The 19775-nt window shown below is 43.4% G+C and overlaps 1 protein-coding gene across 3 annotated transcripts in view; it reads left to right on the plus strand.

The window, feature by feature from the left end:
• flt4 (fms related receptor tyrosine kinase 4) overlaps positions 1-19775 on the plus strand; it is a 141593-nt gene that overhangs the window by 108213 nt on the left and 13605 nt on the right. For all 3 annotated transcript variants that reach the window (XM_083785875.1, XM_083785877.1, XM_083785876.1), the window contains exons 18-25: positions 1203-1338; positions 5366-5470; positions 7344-7457; positions 8169-8257; positions 12150-12306; positions 13706-13800; positions 17783-17905; positions 19309-19420. In XM_083785875.1, the coding sequence (XP_083642001.1) occupies positions 1203-1338; positions 5366-5470; positions 7344-7457; positions 8169-8257; positions 12150-12306; positions 13706-13800; positions 17783-17905; positions 19309-19420 (931 nt within the window). The remainder of the gene's footprint in view (positions 1-1202; positions 1339-5365; positions 5471-7343; positions 7458-8168; positions 8258-12149; positions 12307-13705; positions 13801-17782; positions 17906-19308; positions 19421-19775) is intronic.

Genomic DNA, 19775 nt, shown 5'->3' on the forward strand with positions numbered 1-19775 from the left:
TCTCGCTCTCACAGTTATAATGACATCAGTGTGTAGTCATAATATCGCCAGGGAGAAAATGGATACGCCACTGAACATAATGTTACCTCTGAGACTGAAAATGTACGCGTTTCGGCCTGTTTGGCCTTCCTCAGCTTTTGTTTGAGCCTGGAGTGCTGCGGGTTGTCTGCTACGGCAGTACTCTCTCATGTATTTCAGTCAGACAACTCTTAGAGTGAATTTAGAATATATATTTATTGAGCATAATTGAGCATAGATATATGAAGCATAGATTGGCGTCAGGGCTCTGTCCCTGTTCATTCCCTGTAACATTAACATTTTAGTTACATTATAAGCCAAGTAGAATTACAGGGAATTAATAAGACCCCCCCCCCATGCAGGGGGATCTAGAAACAGAGCCTGTATACAGGTGGATGCTGGGGAGGCGGTGGGATCTAGAAACAGAGCCTGTATACAGGTGGATGCTGGGGAGGCGGTGGGATTTGGAAAAACTTCATGAGCAGCAGGTTAGCAGCAGCGGCGCACGTCCGCACGACAGGAGAGAAGCCAGGAATGAGCAGGTAGGCAGTTAGGTTTAAATAGCCGCTCTGATCAGGTAATATAAAGAGTGCATGAGACTAGTCACCTGATCAGGTAGGCGGTGCGCTCACGAGTTGCGTGCCTGAACTAGCTCCGCAGGCTTCGCATCATAAGATATTTGTCATATCGCCGCAATCAGCTATTAAATCATATGTAAGATATACAGTAAAATCAACAGAACCTTTAGACAAAGTGTCATTCAGGATTAAGGGATTAAATCAAATCCCAATATAATCAGTCGTTGGGAGGGCATTGTGAGCTTGTAGATCAGGTATTTAGAAATGGCCGCTAAAGTGGTCTTGTAATAATCTGAAAACTACAAATCTACAAAGTAACTACAGTAGTAGTGGAGTAAAAGTACACCTCTCAGATGTAGTGGTACAAGTTGTGCTGGAGTACAGTACTGTAAATGTACTTTACACCAGTGCATTCATAGAACGTCTCTTCTCCATTCTACACGCATGCAGCGGCAGTCTGCATGTGGTCCCTCTTGGTGTCCTTATCTCAACCGAAGTGTGTGTGTGTGTGTGTGTGTGTGTGTGTGTGTGTGTGTGTGTGTGTGTGTGTGTGTGTGTGTGTGTGTGTGTGTGTGTGTGTGTGTGTGTGTGTCCTGGTGCCTTCAGGTGAACCCAGCCGACATAAAGACCGGCTATCTGTCTATCATCATGGACCCGGGGGAGGTGCCACTAGACGAGCAGTGCGAATACTTACCGTATGACTCGTCTCAGTGGGAGGTCCCGCGAGACAGGCTGCGTCTGGGTGAGGAACCGACTAGCCGCGGGCCGCCGTGTGTGTGGGAGAGAGTGGAGTGGGAGAGGAGTGGATGGATGAGTGGGTGGGTGGAATACAGGGGTGTGTGTGTGTGTGTGCAGTGGTGGAAAGTAACTAAGTGCATTTACTTGAGTACTGTACTTAAGTAAACTTAATTTCCAATATTTTTACTTATACTCCAATACATCTCGGATCCAAATATTGTACTTTATTTGAAAACTGTAGTTACTTTGTAGATTTAGATTTTATTACATAACATACATTGACCACTTCAACACACAATTTACACACAATTTAAAAATAGCCGATCCACAAGCTCACGACGATATATTATACAATTGATAACTTGAAATAGGACATTCTGCACAATGAGTACTTTTACTTTTGGTGATTTAAGTACATTTTGATACCAATAATTTAGTACTCAAGTCAATTTTGAAGTAGTATTTCTACATTGCAGTATTGATACTTTTACTTAAGTAAAATGTTGGTACCTTTCCCACGTGTGTGTGTGTGCACGCGCATGCGCGAGCGTGTGTGTGCAGACTAACTAGCATGCGCGTGTTAATGAGAGCCGCTAGACAACTGAACCTAAATAGTTTTTTCCATTTCCACAATCCTGCTGGAACACAGCCTGCTCTCCTACAACACTCAGGTGCTATTTACACGAGGATGGTGTTCATAGAAAACGGCAAAATAAAGTATCGTTTGCCGTGGTCCATTTAGACGAGAACCGTGTTCTCAGGAGGTGAAAACGCAACAAAGTGAAACCACCTCCCAGAGTGGAAATCTTTGAGGACGCCGTTTTATCCCTTCTCCGTGTAAACGGGCAAAACGGTGAATCCGCAAAACTTATGACATCATGGCTCATGTTGGCTCACAGCGCATATGTTTATAACATTGATGCAGAGCCATTATGATATAATGGAGTTCCTGAACAAGCCTCCGTCCTCGCCTACAAGTGCTGCTCATCAGCGATGGTGAATGTAAAACCATGATGTAAATAAAAAGCCTTGTGATAGGCGGCAGCCGCGGCAGCAGCGTTTATGTAGCCTAATGTATTATAAAATATATAACCATCCCGTGGCGCGCTTTGCCTGCATGCTCTGGGCTGCCTGTCAGCCCAGAGCAGTGTTGCGCCGCTTGCGCGGCACTGTTTTTTTGGCAAATCTAAGCTAGGAAATGTTAGACCATCTCTTCAAAATAAGAGTATCCTCTAGAGCAGTGTTTCCCAACCTTTTTTGTCCCAGGGAACACTTTTCATAGCCTAAAAATCTCGGGGAACACCTAGGGGGGGGGGGGGTGTGTATATATATATATATATACATACATATATAAAATATACATATATATAAAATATATATATATTATATTAAAAGTAAATATATACGTAAAAGTAATAAAATAAAAACACTCATGACAGCACTCATCAAATAACGAGAATGAAAAGGACAGAGACAGTGCCTCAGTTTAAAAAGATTGCTCATATGCAATGTGAAATGCCACCTAATCCTTTTCCTTGTCTTTATTATGGGCCAACTTGTGAAAGCTGCATGCTTTTATTGTGAAGGGTCTCAGTTCTCACAGCCTGCTTATTTCCACGTGCTGAAAATAGCTGATCGACAAGCTCACACGCTTTGTGAGCTTGTAGATCAGCCATTTTCAGCATGCAAGCATAACACGTGTACGACGAAGAATAAATCAGGCATCACTGCACTTCTGTGGAGGGAGGGAGATATATTTTGTTGGCCGAACGAGGCGATCGTGTTTGGACATCTATGGACAGCTAATTTTCGTGGCACATTATGTTTAATCACAACAACGTCACGTTTACTTTACGTGTTTGGGTCGGGACATGTAGGACTGTATGTGTCTGCTGTCTATACGTGCATGTGGCTGCGCTCTGCGCGCTCCAGTCTTTCTGGAGGGAGCGAAATGTAGCCTCTTCTGCATGCATCTAAGCATTAACATTTCAATGGCCGATGGTTGTTAGTCTATTGTTCCGTGTTGTTGTTATCGCACGTCTTAGACATGTGACAAAAACGACGCAACAATAAGAAGCCTGCAGCCCAGTAGCTATAATATTGCTTTCGGGGGAGAGTTAGTGTGCCGCCTGATTTGACAGAAAGTAACACTATAACTTGATTTCGGTCAAATTACGCGGAGCGCTTGGACACATCAAACGGAGCACCAAAGCTCCGCGACTCACAGGTTGGGAAACACTGCTCTAGAGTATTGAAAAAAAGTTTAATTTGCACATTAAAACTACATATTAAGCAATTTAATGATGCTATAAGACACGTTTCTGTGTTATTTAATTACTTATTTTTACACAGAAACATAATGTGTGTCTTTACAATAACTGTAATGTAATAATAATACTAATAATGTAATGTAATAATTATTTAATAAACAACACTTTTATTCTGTAAGCAACCGGATGTCTTAAATTTGCTAGCTCTCAGACAGGAAGTTCTAGATTTGCTAGAAAGACAGAGCCGTGCGCAGGGGTTCTTCTTCTTGTATGTGGGTGACTGGTCTATTTGGCAGCCCGTTACCGCCACCTAGCGACATTATAGCAAGTGTGCGTTCTCGTGTAAAGGGTAAAAAAAAAAGAGAACGTAACGGGACTTTGACGTTTTATATGAACACCATCCTCGTGTAAATAGCGCCTCAGTCTATTTCCTCGTTCACTAGCCTTTTTACAATAATGCCATTGATTGATCATCATTAAGCCCAACACGCACCGCCTGTGAAGCAGGTGCGCAGCGACGCGGCACAGTATTGCCGTTCATCATAGACGCACAGCAACACACACAGGACGCGGCGCGCTACCGCACGGCTGGCCAGCCACGCCCACTGATTCCCAGATGGAGGCCATGCGGCAACGCCTGGAAAATAGAACAGCTGCGTATCGGAGCGTCAGGCGAGGCGTGAACGTGCGTCTGACGCCGCCGGTGTGGGATAGGTTCATTGAAAATAACGGAGGCGGCTGTTTTGACACGCGGCGTTCACAGACGGTGTGTGTTGGGCTTTACAATGAACATGCTCTGAAAATGCGCTGCCGTGTGAACCCATGGTCTACGTTTTCTGAAAAAAAACAATAATAATAATAATTGTTATACATTGTGCGTAGCAACAACCCAAAATGGGTTCCCGTCGTGAACGGTAAAAACCCCAAATGGGGTTCCCCGTCGTTAATGGGTTGGTCAGATGGGTGGGCCGAGAATGCTTTTGGCATGTTCAAGTGGGTCCTGATTCAGAAAGGTTTGGGAACCAGTGCTCTATTCAATATGCGACACTTAACATGAGCATTTTCACGTGGTACGTCCGGCCCGGGGAAACTCTCCCCTGTCGGGTGAAAAGAAGCAGCTTGGACTCCTCGCGCATAGAAGGAAGCATGAGGTCAGTCCGCTGCCCTCCCCAGTTTGGCAGAGGAAGTGTAGCGCCCAGGATTACATTAGGTAATTGACACTGGGTGGAAAAATGCGTTGCAAAATCGTTGGATTAAAAAATAATAATAATAATAATAATTAAATAACCCAAATATGTGTTCCAGTTAATCCAATGCAGTTTTTATTTAGACACAAGCTCTTGTTACTTTTCATTGGTTCAATAATTCTAAGGAACCTGCAGACACACTTTCACAATTGGTTATGTTCTCTACTTACAGTATGGTTCATTTGTTGACCTGGCATTTGTATACCGGTAGTTTCAATTTACATATTTTTATATATATTATACAGTTTAGACTTTAGACTGATAATAGGTTATTGGTTTATGATCCTAGATTACTATGTCTAGGCATTCAATGCATTACTGTAAATCCCTCTGGATTAAGACCGTCGCCTAAATTGTAATTTACCAAAAAAACACACTAAATTGAAATATGGACACACAGCATGAGGACAGTGACTATATTCTTTGTGAATAGCCTCGTCTCGTCCTTTTGGGTAGTATTGTTCTTTTGTGAACATTCCTGGTCATTTCTTTCCCCTTATCTGTACGTGATCAGGGAAGGTGCTGGGCCACGGAGCCTTTGGGAAAGTCATGGAGGCCTCCATCTGTGGCACCACCAAGAACAACAGCCCCGACACAGTGGCCGTAAAGATGCTGAAGGGTGAGATATTAAGAGTCATTCTGACCTGAGATCAGATTCTAAAAATGTCTATTACATCCCGACAGTTTCATTATTAGCCAATTCTGACCTGAGATCAGATTCTAAAAGTGTCTTTGATTTTTAAATAGCTAAAGCATAACGTAATGCTAACACCAAAAGGGGTTCCCGCCTAAAATGGGTTAAGAGTGAAGCAAGCAAGCGTGCGTGTGTGCGTGCGTGCGTGCGTGCATGCGTGCGTGCGCAGGCCTTTTATCTGTGTGTTTTGTCCTAGTGGTGGAATGACCTTCCCACTCGAATCGAGAGAACAAAGTAACAAACCCAGAGTGCTCGGGGAAAGTACTCGCATTAATTTACTTACTTAAGTAGACACTCAATACTGCAATTTAGGAATCTATTTCTAAGTTATCTATTCAAGATCAGTGGTTCCCAAACTTTTTCATGTCAAGGACCCCCAGTGTGACATGCATTAGTTTATGGACCCCCAATTTATATTGTAAAATCAATGTTAATTTACAGACCCATAAGGGTCCATTTGGTTCCAAACTATGATTTAGCTGGGGACCCCCTCGAACATTTTGATGCCAATACTTTTGTACTTTTACTCAATTACATTTCGAATTCCGGACCTTTACTTGTGACGAAGTAGTTCTACATTGCGGTATTGAGTAAAACATGCGAGTACCTTTTCCACCACTGGGTAGTAGTTGTGTGTGTGGTGTCGTGTTTGGCCTTCAGGTATGCCCTTCAGGGTGATTATGGCGCCTCCGCTACGCCTAATCACCCTGTCAGCTTGTATTTCTCAACAATGACCGACCGGGTGCGACAGTCATCCCTTACATAACACACAACCCGTGCAGGCGTGCAATAATCTGCAATCATACCATACGATAACTGACACGGTTTGACTCCCAAGTTCCTAATAAACGTGTTCATGAAAAACTTGCAGACTTGCAAACATTGCAGACTCAGGAAGGAAGGCGCCTTCCTCTGCTGCACTCGTTGTGATTCAGTGTGACATTAAATATATTATTATTATTATTATTATTATTATTATATAAATGTATGTGGTACTGTGTATTATGTGTCCATGGATATCTTTGCTGTCGGTCGGACACCTTGTATGTCCAAAACAATAACCTGTGAACCACTGTAGTTATTATTTAGTCACAAGCTCTTGTTAAAGGAGAATTCCATGCTAGAATGCTTTCTTATCTTTCTTACCTTTCTTTGTAGTTGTTACGTCCCCACCGAAGATGTCCAGGTGTTTTTTTGTGCAAAAACTCCTTATTGGCTATTTCCCCTACCATAAGCCCTCAATGAATTGCATTGCATTGAATGGGAATTGAATGGGGCTATGGGGTTTTATGCTAGTTCGCTTATTTCCATTGAAAGAAGTAGTAAAGTGTGCCGCTTGGGATATTATTTACATTATGAAGAGAGGATATATACAAAGAAATTATAATTTTGAGCAATGGAAATAAGCGAATTAGCACAACACCCCATAGCCCCATTCAATTCCCATTCCATTCAATGCAATTCATTTAGGGCTTATGGTAGGGGAAATAGCCAATAAGGAGCTTTTGCACAAAATAACACCTGGACCTATTTGGTGGGGACGTAACAACTACAAAGAAAGGTAAGAAAGCCTTTTAGTATGGAATTCTCCTTTAATACTTGACACACTTAACCACTTTCACTTAAATCTCAGTACTATCTTTTTGCTATTTCCGTGGGACACTGTAGTAGAGTAGTAGGGCCTTCATGTAGGGAAACAAAATATTTAAAATATGGAGATACAAGGTTTATAATAAAACCTTAATATGTACTGTAAATAGGTGAAAAGAGCTTACGTTGTTTTTTACCTGCGTTTCAGAGGGAGCCTGCGCCAGCGAACACAAGGCTCTGATGTCAGAGTTGAAAATCCTCATTCACATTGGAAACCATCTGAATGTGGTCAACCTCTTGGGCGCTTGTACCAAAGCAAATGGTGAGTAGAGTATTGTATAAGCATCAATGTAAAAGCAGGGATGAAGTAAATATATCTGGAGCAGAAAATGGTGTGCAGATTATTTTATTTCTTGAAGGTTCAAGGTTCAAGGTGTTTTATTGTCACACAGGTACAGCATTGTGAAAAACTTTCGTTGGGTGATGCTCCACAATACACATAAGTAAAAAGTAAATTTAAATAACAATACTAAGTATAAAAGTTTTAAAAGGTTTAAAGGACTCAGATCAGTATACAAGGCCGTAATACCACGGAATGTTCAATGTTCATTTAGGCTTGTTGAGCTTGTTGAGCAGTCTTACAGCCTGGGGGAGAAAACTGTTCTTCAGTCTGCTTGTATTGGCTTTGATACTCTGGTACCTCTTCCCCGAGGGCAGCAGCCTGAAAAAAACTGTTTGGGGGTGTGTGGGGTCCTTAATGATCCTCAGGGACTTCCTGAGGCATCTCTGAGTGTACAGTTCCACCATGCTGGGCAGCCTACACCCAGTGATGCGCTCGGCTGAACTATCAATGTAAAAGCAAACACTCCAACTTAAAAGCGCCCAGCTAACCAACAGACAAACCAGCAGAGCAGACAAACACAATTACAACAAACCCAATAGACGTTACGGAGCCAGGCAATCCAATCAAGCACAACTCAATAAACACTGACACTGTATCCATTTTGCTAACAATTTAATTGTCTTCCTCCAGGACCACTGATGGTGATAGTGGAATACTGCAAGTACGGGAATCTATCCAACTACCTGCGTGCCAAGCGAGAGTTCTTTCTACCATACAGAGTAAGCAAAACTCTAGTTCTTTCTACCGTACGGGGGAAAACTATAGGGCAGCCCTTTTCATATCAAGGTTAATTATTTATTCATCATTTGAGCCACCTTTGGGGTGGTCGGTGGCTCAGGGGTAGAGGTTTCCAGTTCGAATACTTCGGTAGACTCGATGTGAATGGGTAGAGAAGTTGGGATTCTTGCAAATTGAATTTGCTGCGGTTTGCCTTCACACTGCGCTGTCATCCGCAGCAATTGGAAACGCAGCAGGGAACTCCATCAATGTGTTCCATTCATAAACTACACAGTGAAATCTATGGTGTAAAAATAATACTTTGAGTAATAGTTAGGACGTAAAATTAGGGTAATGTGTGTTGGTGACTAGACTTGTGAAATCGTGTCTAGTGAACGATTGTGTGCACATGTGCGTGCGTGTGTGCTTGCGTGCGTGCATGCGTGCATGTGCCTGCACGCACTGTTCTTTTGGGCATGTGGAGGCACAGCGCAGACGGCTGCACAAAATGAATCTGACCTCTATTTACAAGTTTATCGACATGAAAAAAGTTCCCACTCCCTCCCCACACAGTGACAACACTCCATGTTTACGCACCGACGGACTGAATATTCTGTACACTACAGTGTTTTTTATGTGTTTCCTTAAGCAATTGATTAATGTACTAGTCCTCATATTTGAGGGCTATAGTCTAGTTATTTGCCCACGTCTACCCACGGTTAAACGGGAAATCTTTGCACTGCATAAAATTAAAGGAGCATTCAGTGATTTGGGTGATTTGGAAAACCCCCCCGGTCCGCCCCGGTAACAAGATGTGCACATGCACGCACTACAGTGGGGGGGGGGGGCACGCGACAGGCCAACAGCGCACAGACACCGCCGGATCATAATTGGCGGAAGGCCCCTCTCTTTCCTGATTGGATGAAGGCTGGGCCACCTAAACGAAACCTAAGGTTTTCTGACCCCCAGGGGTTAACTGGGGACAGGGAAGAACTCCTTATATGGTCAGCACACTCTATAGTAGGGAGGATTATCACAACAAAACAAAAAAATAAGTGATATTTGAATTAAATGAAATCACTGAATATACCTTTACTATCCCTTCTCCGTCTCCAACTGTGTTTAGCTTAATTTCCTTTATTTGCTGCGGATTGCATCCCCACCTGCACCGAATCGAAATCAAATGCATTTGGAAGTGAAGCGAAACCCCTGTTTTTTGGCAGCAGGATTCGTTATAACCGCAGTAAAGCTTTCTGGAGTGAAGGCGACCTTAGTCTCTCAGTCCCAAAACGTAGAATATTTTGTTGTCGTTGTCATTTTACGGTCTCAAGAGTCAACGATCTATAAGGGTCTATTTGGTTAACAACTACATAATTTAGCTGGGGACCACCTGGAACCCCCTCAAGGACCATTCAGGGGCTCTATAGAGGGTATGCGCGTGACATCATCATCATACCCGGAAGCTATGCGGGAACGCCTACTGAGTGGCAAAAAAAAATACTTTCTGGCCTTGACAGCTCATACATCCAAACAGAAAAGTCCTATCTGGTTGCATTCGACTTTTCCACTCATTTTATGCATGTGCATACCTTCTCTTTTGCATGTTTTAAGTATGAGGTCTTATGCCTTAACTTAAGACCTGTAGGCGTAGCCACTGAGTGCTGTTTGGCCGCTCAAAATAGCTAAGCACTTTTGGGTGTCACGCAAAAGTAGTGAAAATAGCAGTTCTACAAGCTTGAATAGGCTAAATGCTATTTCTGATCATTCCTACCATATTCAAGTCACTTCCCTTTCCTCTGCCAGCTGTGCAGAGAAGCCCACGGGGAGCTTGCACTGCAAGTGTTCCATTCATTATAGCTTGTTTGTTGCTCATAGAATTGTTTTTCAGCATTCTGTGCACGAAAAACATTTATAGAACATTTATACCTGGCACCTGGACTTTTGTTGTTCTCAACGTTATCCAACTGAGGGAATAATTCATGTTAGGCGGTGGTTTGTTTATGACTTTGATATGATTTTATTAGCTTTATTTCCGTATGATGCAGTGGTTTTCAACCTTTTTCATATCAAGGCCAATTATTTATTCAGCATTTTGAGCCACGGACCACCATTTGATGAGAGTTAGCCTCTCAGAGGCTTGGTTTCATTGTACACTCTCAACTGTTAAGATCTAGAAAGGTCTAGAAGGTTCGGGGCACAGTGGCACAGTCGGTAGTGCTGTCACCTCACAGCTAGAAGGTCCTCGGTTCGATTCCCGCTGGGGACGCTGTGGGTGCTGGGGGCGTGTTCTCTCCTCCGTGTCATCATTCTGTGTTGAGTTTGCATGTTCTCCCCGTGTCCCCAAGGGTAGGTACCCTCACAAAAAGCATGCAGTAATCCTGGTCTCTAAACTATACCTCCCCCTGGCCAGCCTGATGGAGGGGAAAGGAACTGGTCGGAATAACGTGTTCCTACCACGCGCTACATCCGGCCGGGGAAATTCCCCCCCGTCAGGTGAAAAGAAGCAGCTTGGACTCCCCATGCATAGAAGGAAGCATGAGGTCAGTCCGCTGCCCCCCCCCCCCCCCCCCCCCCCCCAGGTTGGCAGAGGAAGTGTAGTGCCCAGGATTACATTAGATAATTGACACTGGGTGGAAAAGAATGGGCTGCAAAATCGTGGGATAAAAAACTAGAAGGGTCCATTTCGTTACCAACTTTCCATCATTTACTTTTCCACCTGGAATCCCCTCAAGGACCACTGGTTGTAAACCACTGGCATAATGTATAAAGACAAATGGAATGTGCATTCTGGCTTGGCCTAACATTTCTATTCAGGCAAAGACAAAATTTGTAATCAAAGTAGCCTAATTTGATACATTTACTCTCTTTTGAATATTTCTGGTAATACGGTAAGTAATAGGCCTAAGTCCGTAGGGCGAAAAAAATGACCGATGGCCGTTTTCAAGATGTTTTGGCCATTATCTCTTTGGGCATAAGTACTGAATTTACATGTATTATGAATATGTTGTGAAAGTGCCAATGTACAGGTGTGTAGATCTCAAATCAAATCTACAAGCTCTCGAATTTTACAACATATCTATCTACATTCATAGGTAGAGCAGGTCGTCCAATGATCCCTGGGTCGGCGGTTCGAATCCCGGCTCCTCCTGTCCAAAGTGTCCTTGGGCAAGACACTGAACCCTACATTGCCTCCAATGAGTTGGTCGGTGTGAGCTCGCCACCATTGGTGTGTGAAATGTGGGAAGTGAGTCGCTAGCGTCGACTGTTCGCCGCTTCACCTCCCAATGTATGAATAAATTAACCATTGTAAAGCGCTTTGAGCACTTGGAAATGCACTATAAAATGCAATTCATTATTATATAGATGGCCCTAACCTTCTATAGATGGATGGATGGATGGATGGATGGATGGATAGAGCAGGATCTTAGAAGAATGGCTGATTTATCCTGTCTGTGGGCATTAATTAGATTGATGGTGTTGACACACCCAGCTCAGTCTAATTAGTTTGACACAGGCCAGCTGTGACTGCTTAATACTATTAAGTTGTAATATTAATAGATGTTGTCATCATTGATGTGGTTTGTTTTCATTGGAGCCATGTGTCATCGCTGTCGCTTCCGCCCATGTATGTCCCATGTATGTTTGAATCAGGAGGTCTCTCCACAATTCAAATGAAAACTGCTTTACAGCGGGATACTTTATTAAATAAAAAGTATTAATATATATTACTGTGTGTCTTCCCCCATCCCCTTTCCTGTCAAACTACTGTAAAACCTATATCAATAGATGCGTCTTTGCATCGTTTCATCTGCCCGTGTGAATGCACCATTAATGATGGGGCCACGTACAGCTTCAGTGGCCAATGAGGTGTCTGCGTCTCTGTGTCCATGACAGGACCGCTCTCCTAAGACCCAGAGCCAGGTGCGAAGGATGATCGAGGCGGGACAAGTGGACCAAAGGGGGCGGTCTCCGACCTCCTCACCCATTGGCAGTCCTCGCAGTCAGCCATCCAGAAGGTCCAATCAGAAGAGCGTTCCTGCCGCGGAGACGAGTGAGTCTGTCTTTTGTTTTTGTTTTGTTCTCGATTGTCCAAATGGACCCTTACCCCTGAGGATGTACAGTATTTTATTGTCTCCACCAGGCCGAAGGCATGGGGAGAGAGTATGTTTTGCACTCCGTCCGTCCGTCCGTGTGTGTGTGTGTGTGTCCGTCCGTGACCAGCTAATCTCGGGCCACCGTTAACCCGGTCGATGCCAAATTTTGTCGATGCCAGATTTTGTCCAAACATCACGCAAATTGGTACACAGTCTCTCTAGAGCCATTCAACGAAACCGGTCTTTCAGATTTCTCAGACTCCATCCTGATTGGTTAAGATTGGCTTCCAAATTTCACAGGAGTGCTCAGTTTCAAACAAAATGCTGCAAATCATGAACACATCGCGTGATTTCCGTGAAATTGTGCACCCACATTCCCACTAGGCCGAGGACGAAATGCCACATGAACAATTTCAACTCAGCCTCAAGGTGGCGCTATAACTGGCCGAAAAGTGTTTTTACCTCTAACTGCACGGATCTGTGGATAACCTGGTGGAGACCTGTGCCCAGAAGGGCACTTTTTCTAGTTGAAATTAAAATGATTGAATGTTTTAATTAACATTATTATTATTATTGATAGAAGCAGTACTGTACTTAGTACAAGTTTGAGTGTGTAAAACTTTTTACTCCACTACAATTATTTGAAAACTTTTTGAGTTACTAGTTACTTTGTAGATTTGTATTATTATTACAAAACACACATTAACCACTTCAGCCCTATATACATTTCGGCCATTTGAAAATAGCCGATCTTCGACGCATTGTGAGCTTGTAGATCAGCTATTTTAGCCGATCTACGATGCATTGTGAGCTTGTAGATCAGCTATTTTCAAAAGATGTTCATACATTTGAAAACCTGAAATGGCGCATTCTGCATAATTACTTTTACCTTTGGTAATTTAAGTACATTTTGATGCCAACGCTGTTGTACTTTTACTCCAGTACATTTTGAATTCTGGACTTTTACTCGTAACGGAGTTGTTCTATATTGCAGTATTGATACTTTTAAGTAAAAAGTAAAAACATTGATCACTTTTGCCACCACACTGGGTTAGAAGTAGCCTCGGTACCAGGCTTTCATTTTTGTTGGTGCAAAAATTGAAAGCCTGGAGGAACGCATTGGCCGCTCTGGTCTAAAAGTGGGAGTCAACCCTTCCGGGTGGGCGTCGCTCCAAATGATGTGACGTAGCACTGCACTAGGGGGGAGAGGAGGGGCCGGGGGTGGCGGACAGATCGATGAGATCCAATCAGGGCGTGCGCAAATCTCAGCCGCGACCCGCCCCTCTAGACCAGAAACCTAACACGTTAGCTCAGGCTAGGTTAGAAGTGACATTTTGCACCCGTCATTGTCTCCAGCGGAGGACCTGTGGAAGACTCCGCTGACCATTGAAGATCTGATCTGCTACAGCTTCCAGGTGGCACGTGGCATGGACTTCCTCACTTCCAGAAAGGTACAAAAAACACCACTTTAGCTATTGAAAAATAGCAGATCTACAAGTTCATAGCACGCCACCGAGTGGCGCGCTACGAGCTATTTTTGAACAAATCGTAAAAATGCAGCACAAATCTTTGAATATATTATTCTTTCAGAGCGAACGTTTTTTTTATTTCGACGTCAGGCCTAAATGGGTTAAAATGTATGAAAAGAAAATTCGATTTTATGACCCGTAAATATTGGTCTGTGACCCACATATGGGTCCCGACCCATTGTTTGGGAACACTATAGGTTTGTATATTGTCAGTTTCACCCCTGCTTACGTTTCATCTTTTGTCCTATACATCAAATTGGTCGAAGCTTATGATACTGTAGCTTGCTACTATGAAATGGAAAATCAGCAATATTTTAAAGATGGAGTGCCATGATTTTTTTCCGCCCTAAAACAGACTCGAAGAGTCATCTAGTTTGGGGAACTAGTATATAGTCATCCTAATAATGTATACATACACTGGGATAAAATCAATAAATAACCTTTTAAACAACAATACCCAAGAAATGGTGATGAGTCAACACAAAACTTTATTACCTTTGAAACACAGGGGAAATTATAAAATAGAAAAAGTCTAATGCTCTGACAGTTTATAAGGTTACATGGAGCTAGCGCTCACTGGAGTTGGGCGCGCTCCGCTCATTGTACACTATTGATCTCAGTCACACACAGTGTATGTTTAATTTGTTCTCGTTAGCCTCCAATTCCAGGATTCGGCAGGTTCAACCAACCAGGAGGAGTGTGCACTCGCCACCTGCCACCTTGCTTCATTATGTGAATACGCTGACCAGATCAAAACACAGTCTGGAACTCTGGATTCATGCCAGAATCATGTTAGGCAGGCTGCACATTGGAATCCTCAGTGATCATTTATCATTTGCAATTAGACTGTACTTGAACCGCTTAGCCTTCATATGGTTCATTAGCAGCGGTGCAAAGCAACCAAGTAAATACAATGTCAATATTTTGTGTACTTGAGTATTTGTATTTTTGGATCCTTGAGGAATTTCACTCCACTCCACTTCAAGGACAAATCTTGTACTTTTGACTCCACTACAATATAAAATAAACCTCACCAACATTGATATGAAATTCGTTGTGTGTGTGTGTGTGTGTGTGTGTGTGTGTGTGTGTGTGTGTGTGTGTGTGTGTGTGTGCCCACACACAGTTACACAATGATGTGCACACCCACACACAGTCACAAACATGTATGTGTGCACACCCACACAGGATGCAGATTAGACTCACCAACAGACCGACATGAGCACATGTGCACGCACACAAAGGCACAAACATGCACATGTGCCCACATACAAAGGCACAAACATGCACATGTGCACGCACACAAAGGCACAAACATGCACATGTGCACGCACACAAAGGCACAAACATGCACATGTGCACGCACACAAAGGCACAAACATGCACATGTGCACGCACACAAAGGCACAAACATGCACATGTGCACGGCACGCACACAAAAGGCACAAACATGCACATGTGCCCACATACAAAGGCACAAACATGCACATGTGCACACACACACAGTCACAGACATGCACATGTGCCGTGCGCACACACAAAGTCACAGACATGCACATGTGCGCACACACATTCACAAACATGAATGTTTGCACATGCATCAGTGAAAGAAAAAACCTGTGTGAACCGAATGGTGCAACTATACTTCTATTGTGATAGCTACCGCACTGTACTTTACTTTTGTACTGTACGGTACAGTTTTATTGTTAGTTATACTTTTATTTACACACAGTGTAAATAATTTACACACAGTGAGTTCAGTCAGCTGAGAGAACCCCTGTGCGCAGTGCATCCCAGACCGGTTCGAACGAGAATCCCCTCGTCCGAAACGGACCAGAGACGGCCGAGATACGCCCGGGGACCCCCGCGGACCCCCACCCGGGCACGAGACTGGAGACCCCCGGGGCCGCGTCCGGGACGGCGGCCCGGTTCTCTCGATCCAAACTCAAGCAGAAATAAACAAAGCAAGTTTAGATGGCTCGTTGTCCACAGCTCTACACACACACACCCCGCGGTCTGCACCCCAGACATGACTCGTCTCGATCCAAACTCAAGCAGAAACAAACAAGCAAGTTTAGATGGCTCGTCGTCTTCTCCCCCGTGAGGGGACGAAAAAAAAACACCATCCATCATACAGAGTTACACACACGTAATTCACACCACTTCACCTACTTGAAGTTTTTCATGAATTCATAATAATAATAATACATTTTATTTATAAGGCGCCTTTCAGGGCACTCAAGGTCGCTGTACAGGTTAAAAACAGTACAAGAACACAGTTAAAAGCAAAACAAAACTAGGGCACATCTTGCAGCAGAAGACACAGAGGTCAGGCCTGCCTAAACAGGTGGGTTTTGAGGGGAGTTTGAAATATGGTGATGAAATATGGTGATTAGTCAAAAAAAGGAAGATCCATCATTGTGCCTCCAATCTTTTGAGAGGATCCAATAATTCCAATCGGCTACTGTTCACAACGCAATCCCATTAATTCCCAACTCCCACATGTGTTGTTCGTGCGTGCGTGTGTGTGCGTGCGTGCATGCGTGTGTGCATGTGTCCAGCCCTCTCTCTCTCTCTCTCTCTCTCTCTCTCTCTCTCTCTCAAAACGATATTTTTTTCCAGGGCCAGATTGGGCACTTGGCCCCCCTGGGCATGGACCCAGGGGGACCCTGGATTTTCAATAGTCAATCTTGTTTGTAAACTAATTCAAGTTATTTGCTTTTTCTCCCGGAACAGAGCTAGTTTCCCAATTCCATGTAGGAAAAGAGTTATTGAAGCAGTCTTTCTTTCTGTATTGGACTATGGAGATGTCATATATAGAAAAGCTGCTCCTTCTGTCCTCAAGCCCTTGGATGCAGTTTATCACTCTGCTCTGCGATTTATATCTGGTGAACATTATAGAACTTATCACTGCATCCTATATGACAGAGGGCTGGCCTTCCTTGTCCGACAGGCGGAATAAACATTTGTATCTATTTATTTTTAAAGCAATTGATGGGACTTTACTGTTGGAATCCTGTAACATATTGGACACACTCCAGTCACTGGCTCACACTAAAGGTTCCAAATGTATACACAGAACTGGGGAAAACAGCCTTTTCTTTTAGTGCCCCGACCACATGGAATGACGTACAGCTTAAATTAAAGGTATATTCAGTGATTTCACTTAATTCAAATATCACTTATTTTTTTGTTTTGTTGTGATAATCCTCCCTACTATAGAGTGTGCTGACGATATAAGGAGTTCCTCCCTGTCCCCAGTTAACCCCTGGGGGTCAAAAAACCTTAGGTTTCGTTTTTGGCTCTCTATCCTGATTGGATGAAAGGCTTAGGTCCCAGCCAAAAACGAAACCTAAGGTTTTTTGAGTGAAATCACTGAATATACCTTTAAAGATCTGCTCTCCCATTACATGCGGTCAATTTAAAAATTTGATTGCATACTTACCCCCAAGTGTCTGCAACTGTTTTTAAACATGTATTAGATCATAATGAGGAAATGTTGCTGTTCTGGGTTTTTTTTTGTGCTTTGAAAATGTTGTATTATGTTCTACTGTATCTCGACGATACTACAAATGAGGGAAACCTCAATGTAATAAATAAAGGTTTGAATGAATTAATGAATGGTCCATATTCTCAGATAAGTGTCCATGAACGCACTTCAAGCCCGGTAACTGTTCCCCAACACTGCTCCCAATAATTAGGACGGGTAAATGCAGAGGACAATGTGCAAAAACTATACAGAGACTAAAAACATCCCAAGGGATGCATGCACAGCGCAAGTTGAAAGGCAATTATATATGGAATAACGTGTGTGTGTGTGTGTGTGTGTGTGTGTCTGTGTGTGTGTGTGTGTGTGTGTGTGTGTGCGTGTGTGCGTGTGTGCGTGTGTGCGCGCGTGTGTCAGTGTATCCACAGAGACCTGGCAGCGAGGAACATACTGCTGTCAGAGAACAACGTGGTGAAGATCTGTGACTTTGGCCTGGCCAGAGACATCTACAAAGACCCCGACTACGTCCGCAAAGGAAACGTAAGACCTCCCCCTCTTCAAAACACAGTGTAAAACCACCAATTATTCACATTGAAGAGAGGTAAAACATATCGTCGCTGTCGTGTTGGAAACCTCATTATGTCCAAAACTGGGAGATAATAGGTTTCTGCCCGAGAGTGATGACATGTACATTTACATTACAAATGTATGTCATTCGGAACTTCTGATGGGCGGTCTCAGAACATGTTCTCAGAACATGAGCACCCCCCAGACTGCTTCTCTGTACTGGTTCGGAAAGCCCGTCCGAACCGGAGGTTTTTCTCTCTTGAGCAGTGGTTCTCAAACGTGCAAGGACCCCCAAATTGATATATATATTTGGCCACGGACACCCATGTGAAAATGTTTCGTGCCAGGGTGTATAAAAGTAGTTTTCAAATAATAAGTTACTTTGTATTAGGTTATTATTAAAAACAAACTATACTATGGCAACGCCTGGAAAATAGAACAGTGGTGTATCGGAGCGTCAGGCGAGGCGTCGGCCGCCTGCGTTCGCCTTCGCAGGCGGTGTGTGTTGGGCTTTATACTTTGTCTATTCAAGTCTTTGTGACTGGTGTGTAGAAGAACCAGGCTATCATTAAAAAATATATAAGAAGAAGAACAGCACCCGCTCACTGTTGGACTTGCACAGTGCAATATTAGTTTATTGGCTACAGGACGCAATGTTCTTCTTCAAGTATGACGCTTGCAGAAGGTTCTGGTGATCAAAACATTGCCTAATAAAGCCAATAAAGTTATATGAACTTGTACTGTGCAAGGCAGACATATAGGCTCATAGTCCATCACCGTTTCTCTCTACTGCCTATCTGCCTCTATTCTATTCCTTTCTGGTCCTTTTCTGTTCCTTTCCTATTCTATTGCTGTCGCTGTCTCTATTATTTAATTCCTTTGTTCTCTTGTTCTCCTGCTGCTCTGTTTCGTCGTAAACTCAGCTCGCAAAACCACCTGGCCAGGAGGACAGCACTGCCCGGCTTTGCTCCGTGGTGGTTTTGCGAGCTGAGCTCTCATTGTATTGTACTATTATAAAGTAGGCTATAGCAAGCGCAAACACATTGCCCGGAGCGAGTCTCGGTGACCATTGTTCCGGTGGCGAGTAAAAACAGAGAGAAGAACTGGGGAGAGCGGTGGTTTTCTCTTCACCGCAGCTGAGTGACGTCATGTTCGGTGATAGCGGTGGTCACCTCATCACCGAAAACTGGACCATGAATAGGCCTTTAAACAGACAAGGAGATCCGAGCACTCCAAAAAGTGGACCTGAGGAATGGAGTTTAACTTTAAAACTTTCATATCTTAATAAAAGGTCTTCATCGGGGCGAGAGCGTGATGTTTTGATGTTTGGTTTTTATGATTATTTGTGTAACACTTACTTACTGTGTTCCCTCCAGGCCCGTCTTCCATTGAAGTGGATGGCTCCAGAGAGTATCTTTGATAAGCTGTACACCAGCCAGAGCGATGTGTGGTCCTTTGGTGTCCTCCTGTGGGAAATCTTTTCACTGGGTAAAGAAACACCATAACACCTGCACAATGTCTGGACAAGACAGCAGTTGATACAGTAGTTTTTACTATTTAGGCATTCAGCAGACGCTGACGAAGTGCAGAGCAACACAAGTGCAACACCAGAGTAACCTAGTCAACAAACGTCAGGGTCACAGTAGAGTGCAAAGAAAACAATGAATAGCCTACGCTGCAAAATAACAAGGTAAACATTATACCTAGCATTTATTTAAACAACATGCTATCTAAATAGTAAATATAATTCTTAGCATTTGCCTTCCAGCAAAAGGAATGTCTATCCAAGTACAATATAGTCCAAGTACAACTCCAACGGATTTCAATTATGTCTTACCGAGTG

Source organism: Protomyctophum parallelum (genome assembly GCF_964188405.1).
Source record: "Protomyctophum parallelum genome assembly, chromosome: 16".
Classification (NCBI taxonomy): Eukaryota; Metazoa; Chordata; class Actinopteri; order Myctophiformes; family Myctophidae; genus Protomyctophum; species Protomyctophum parallelum.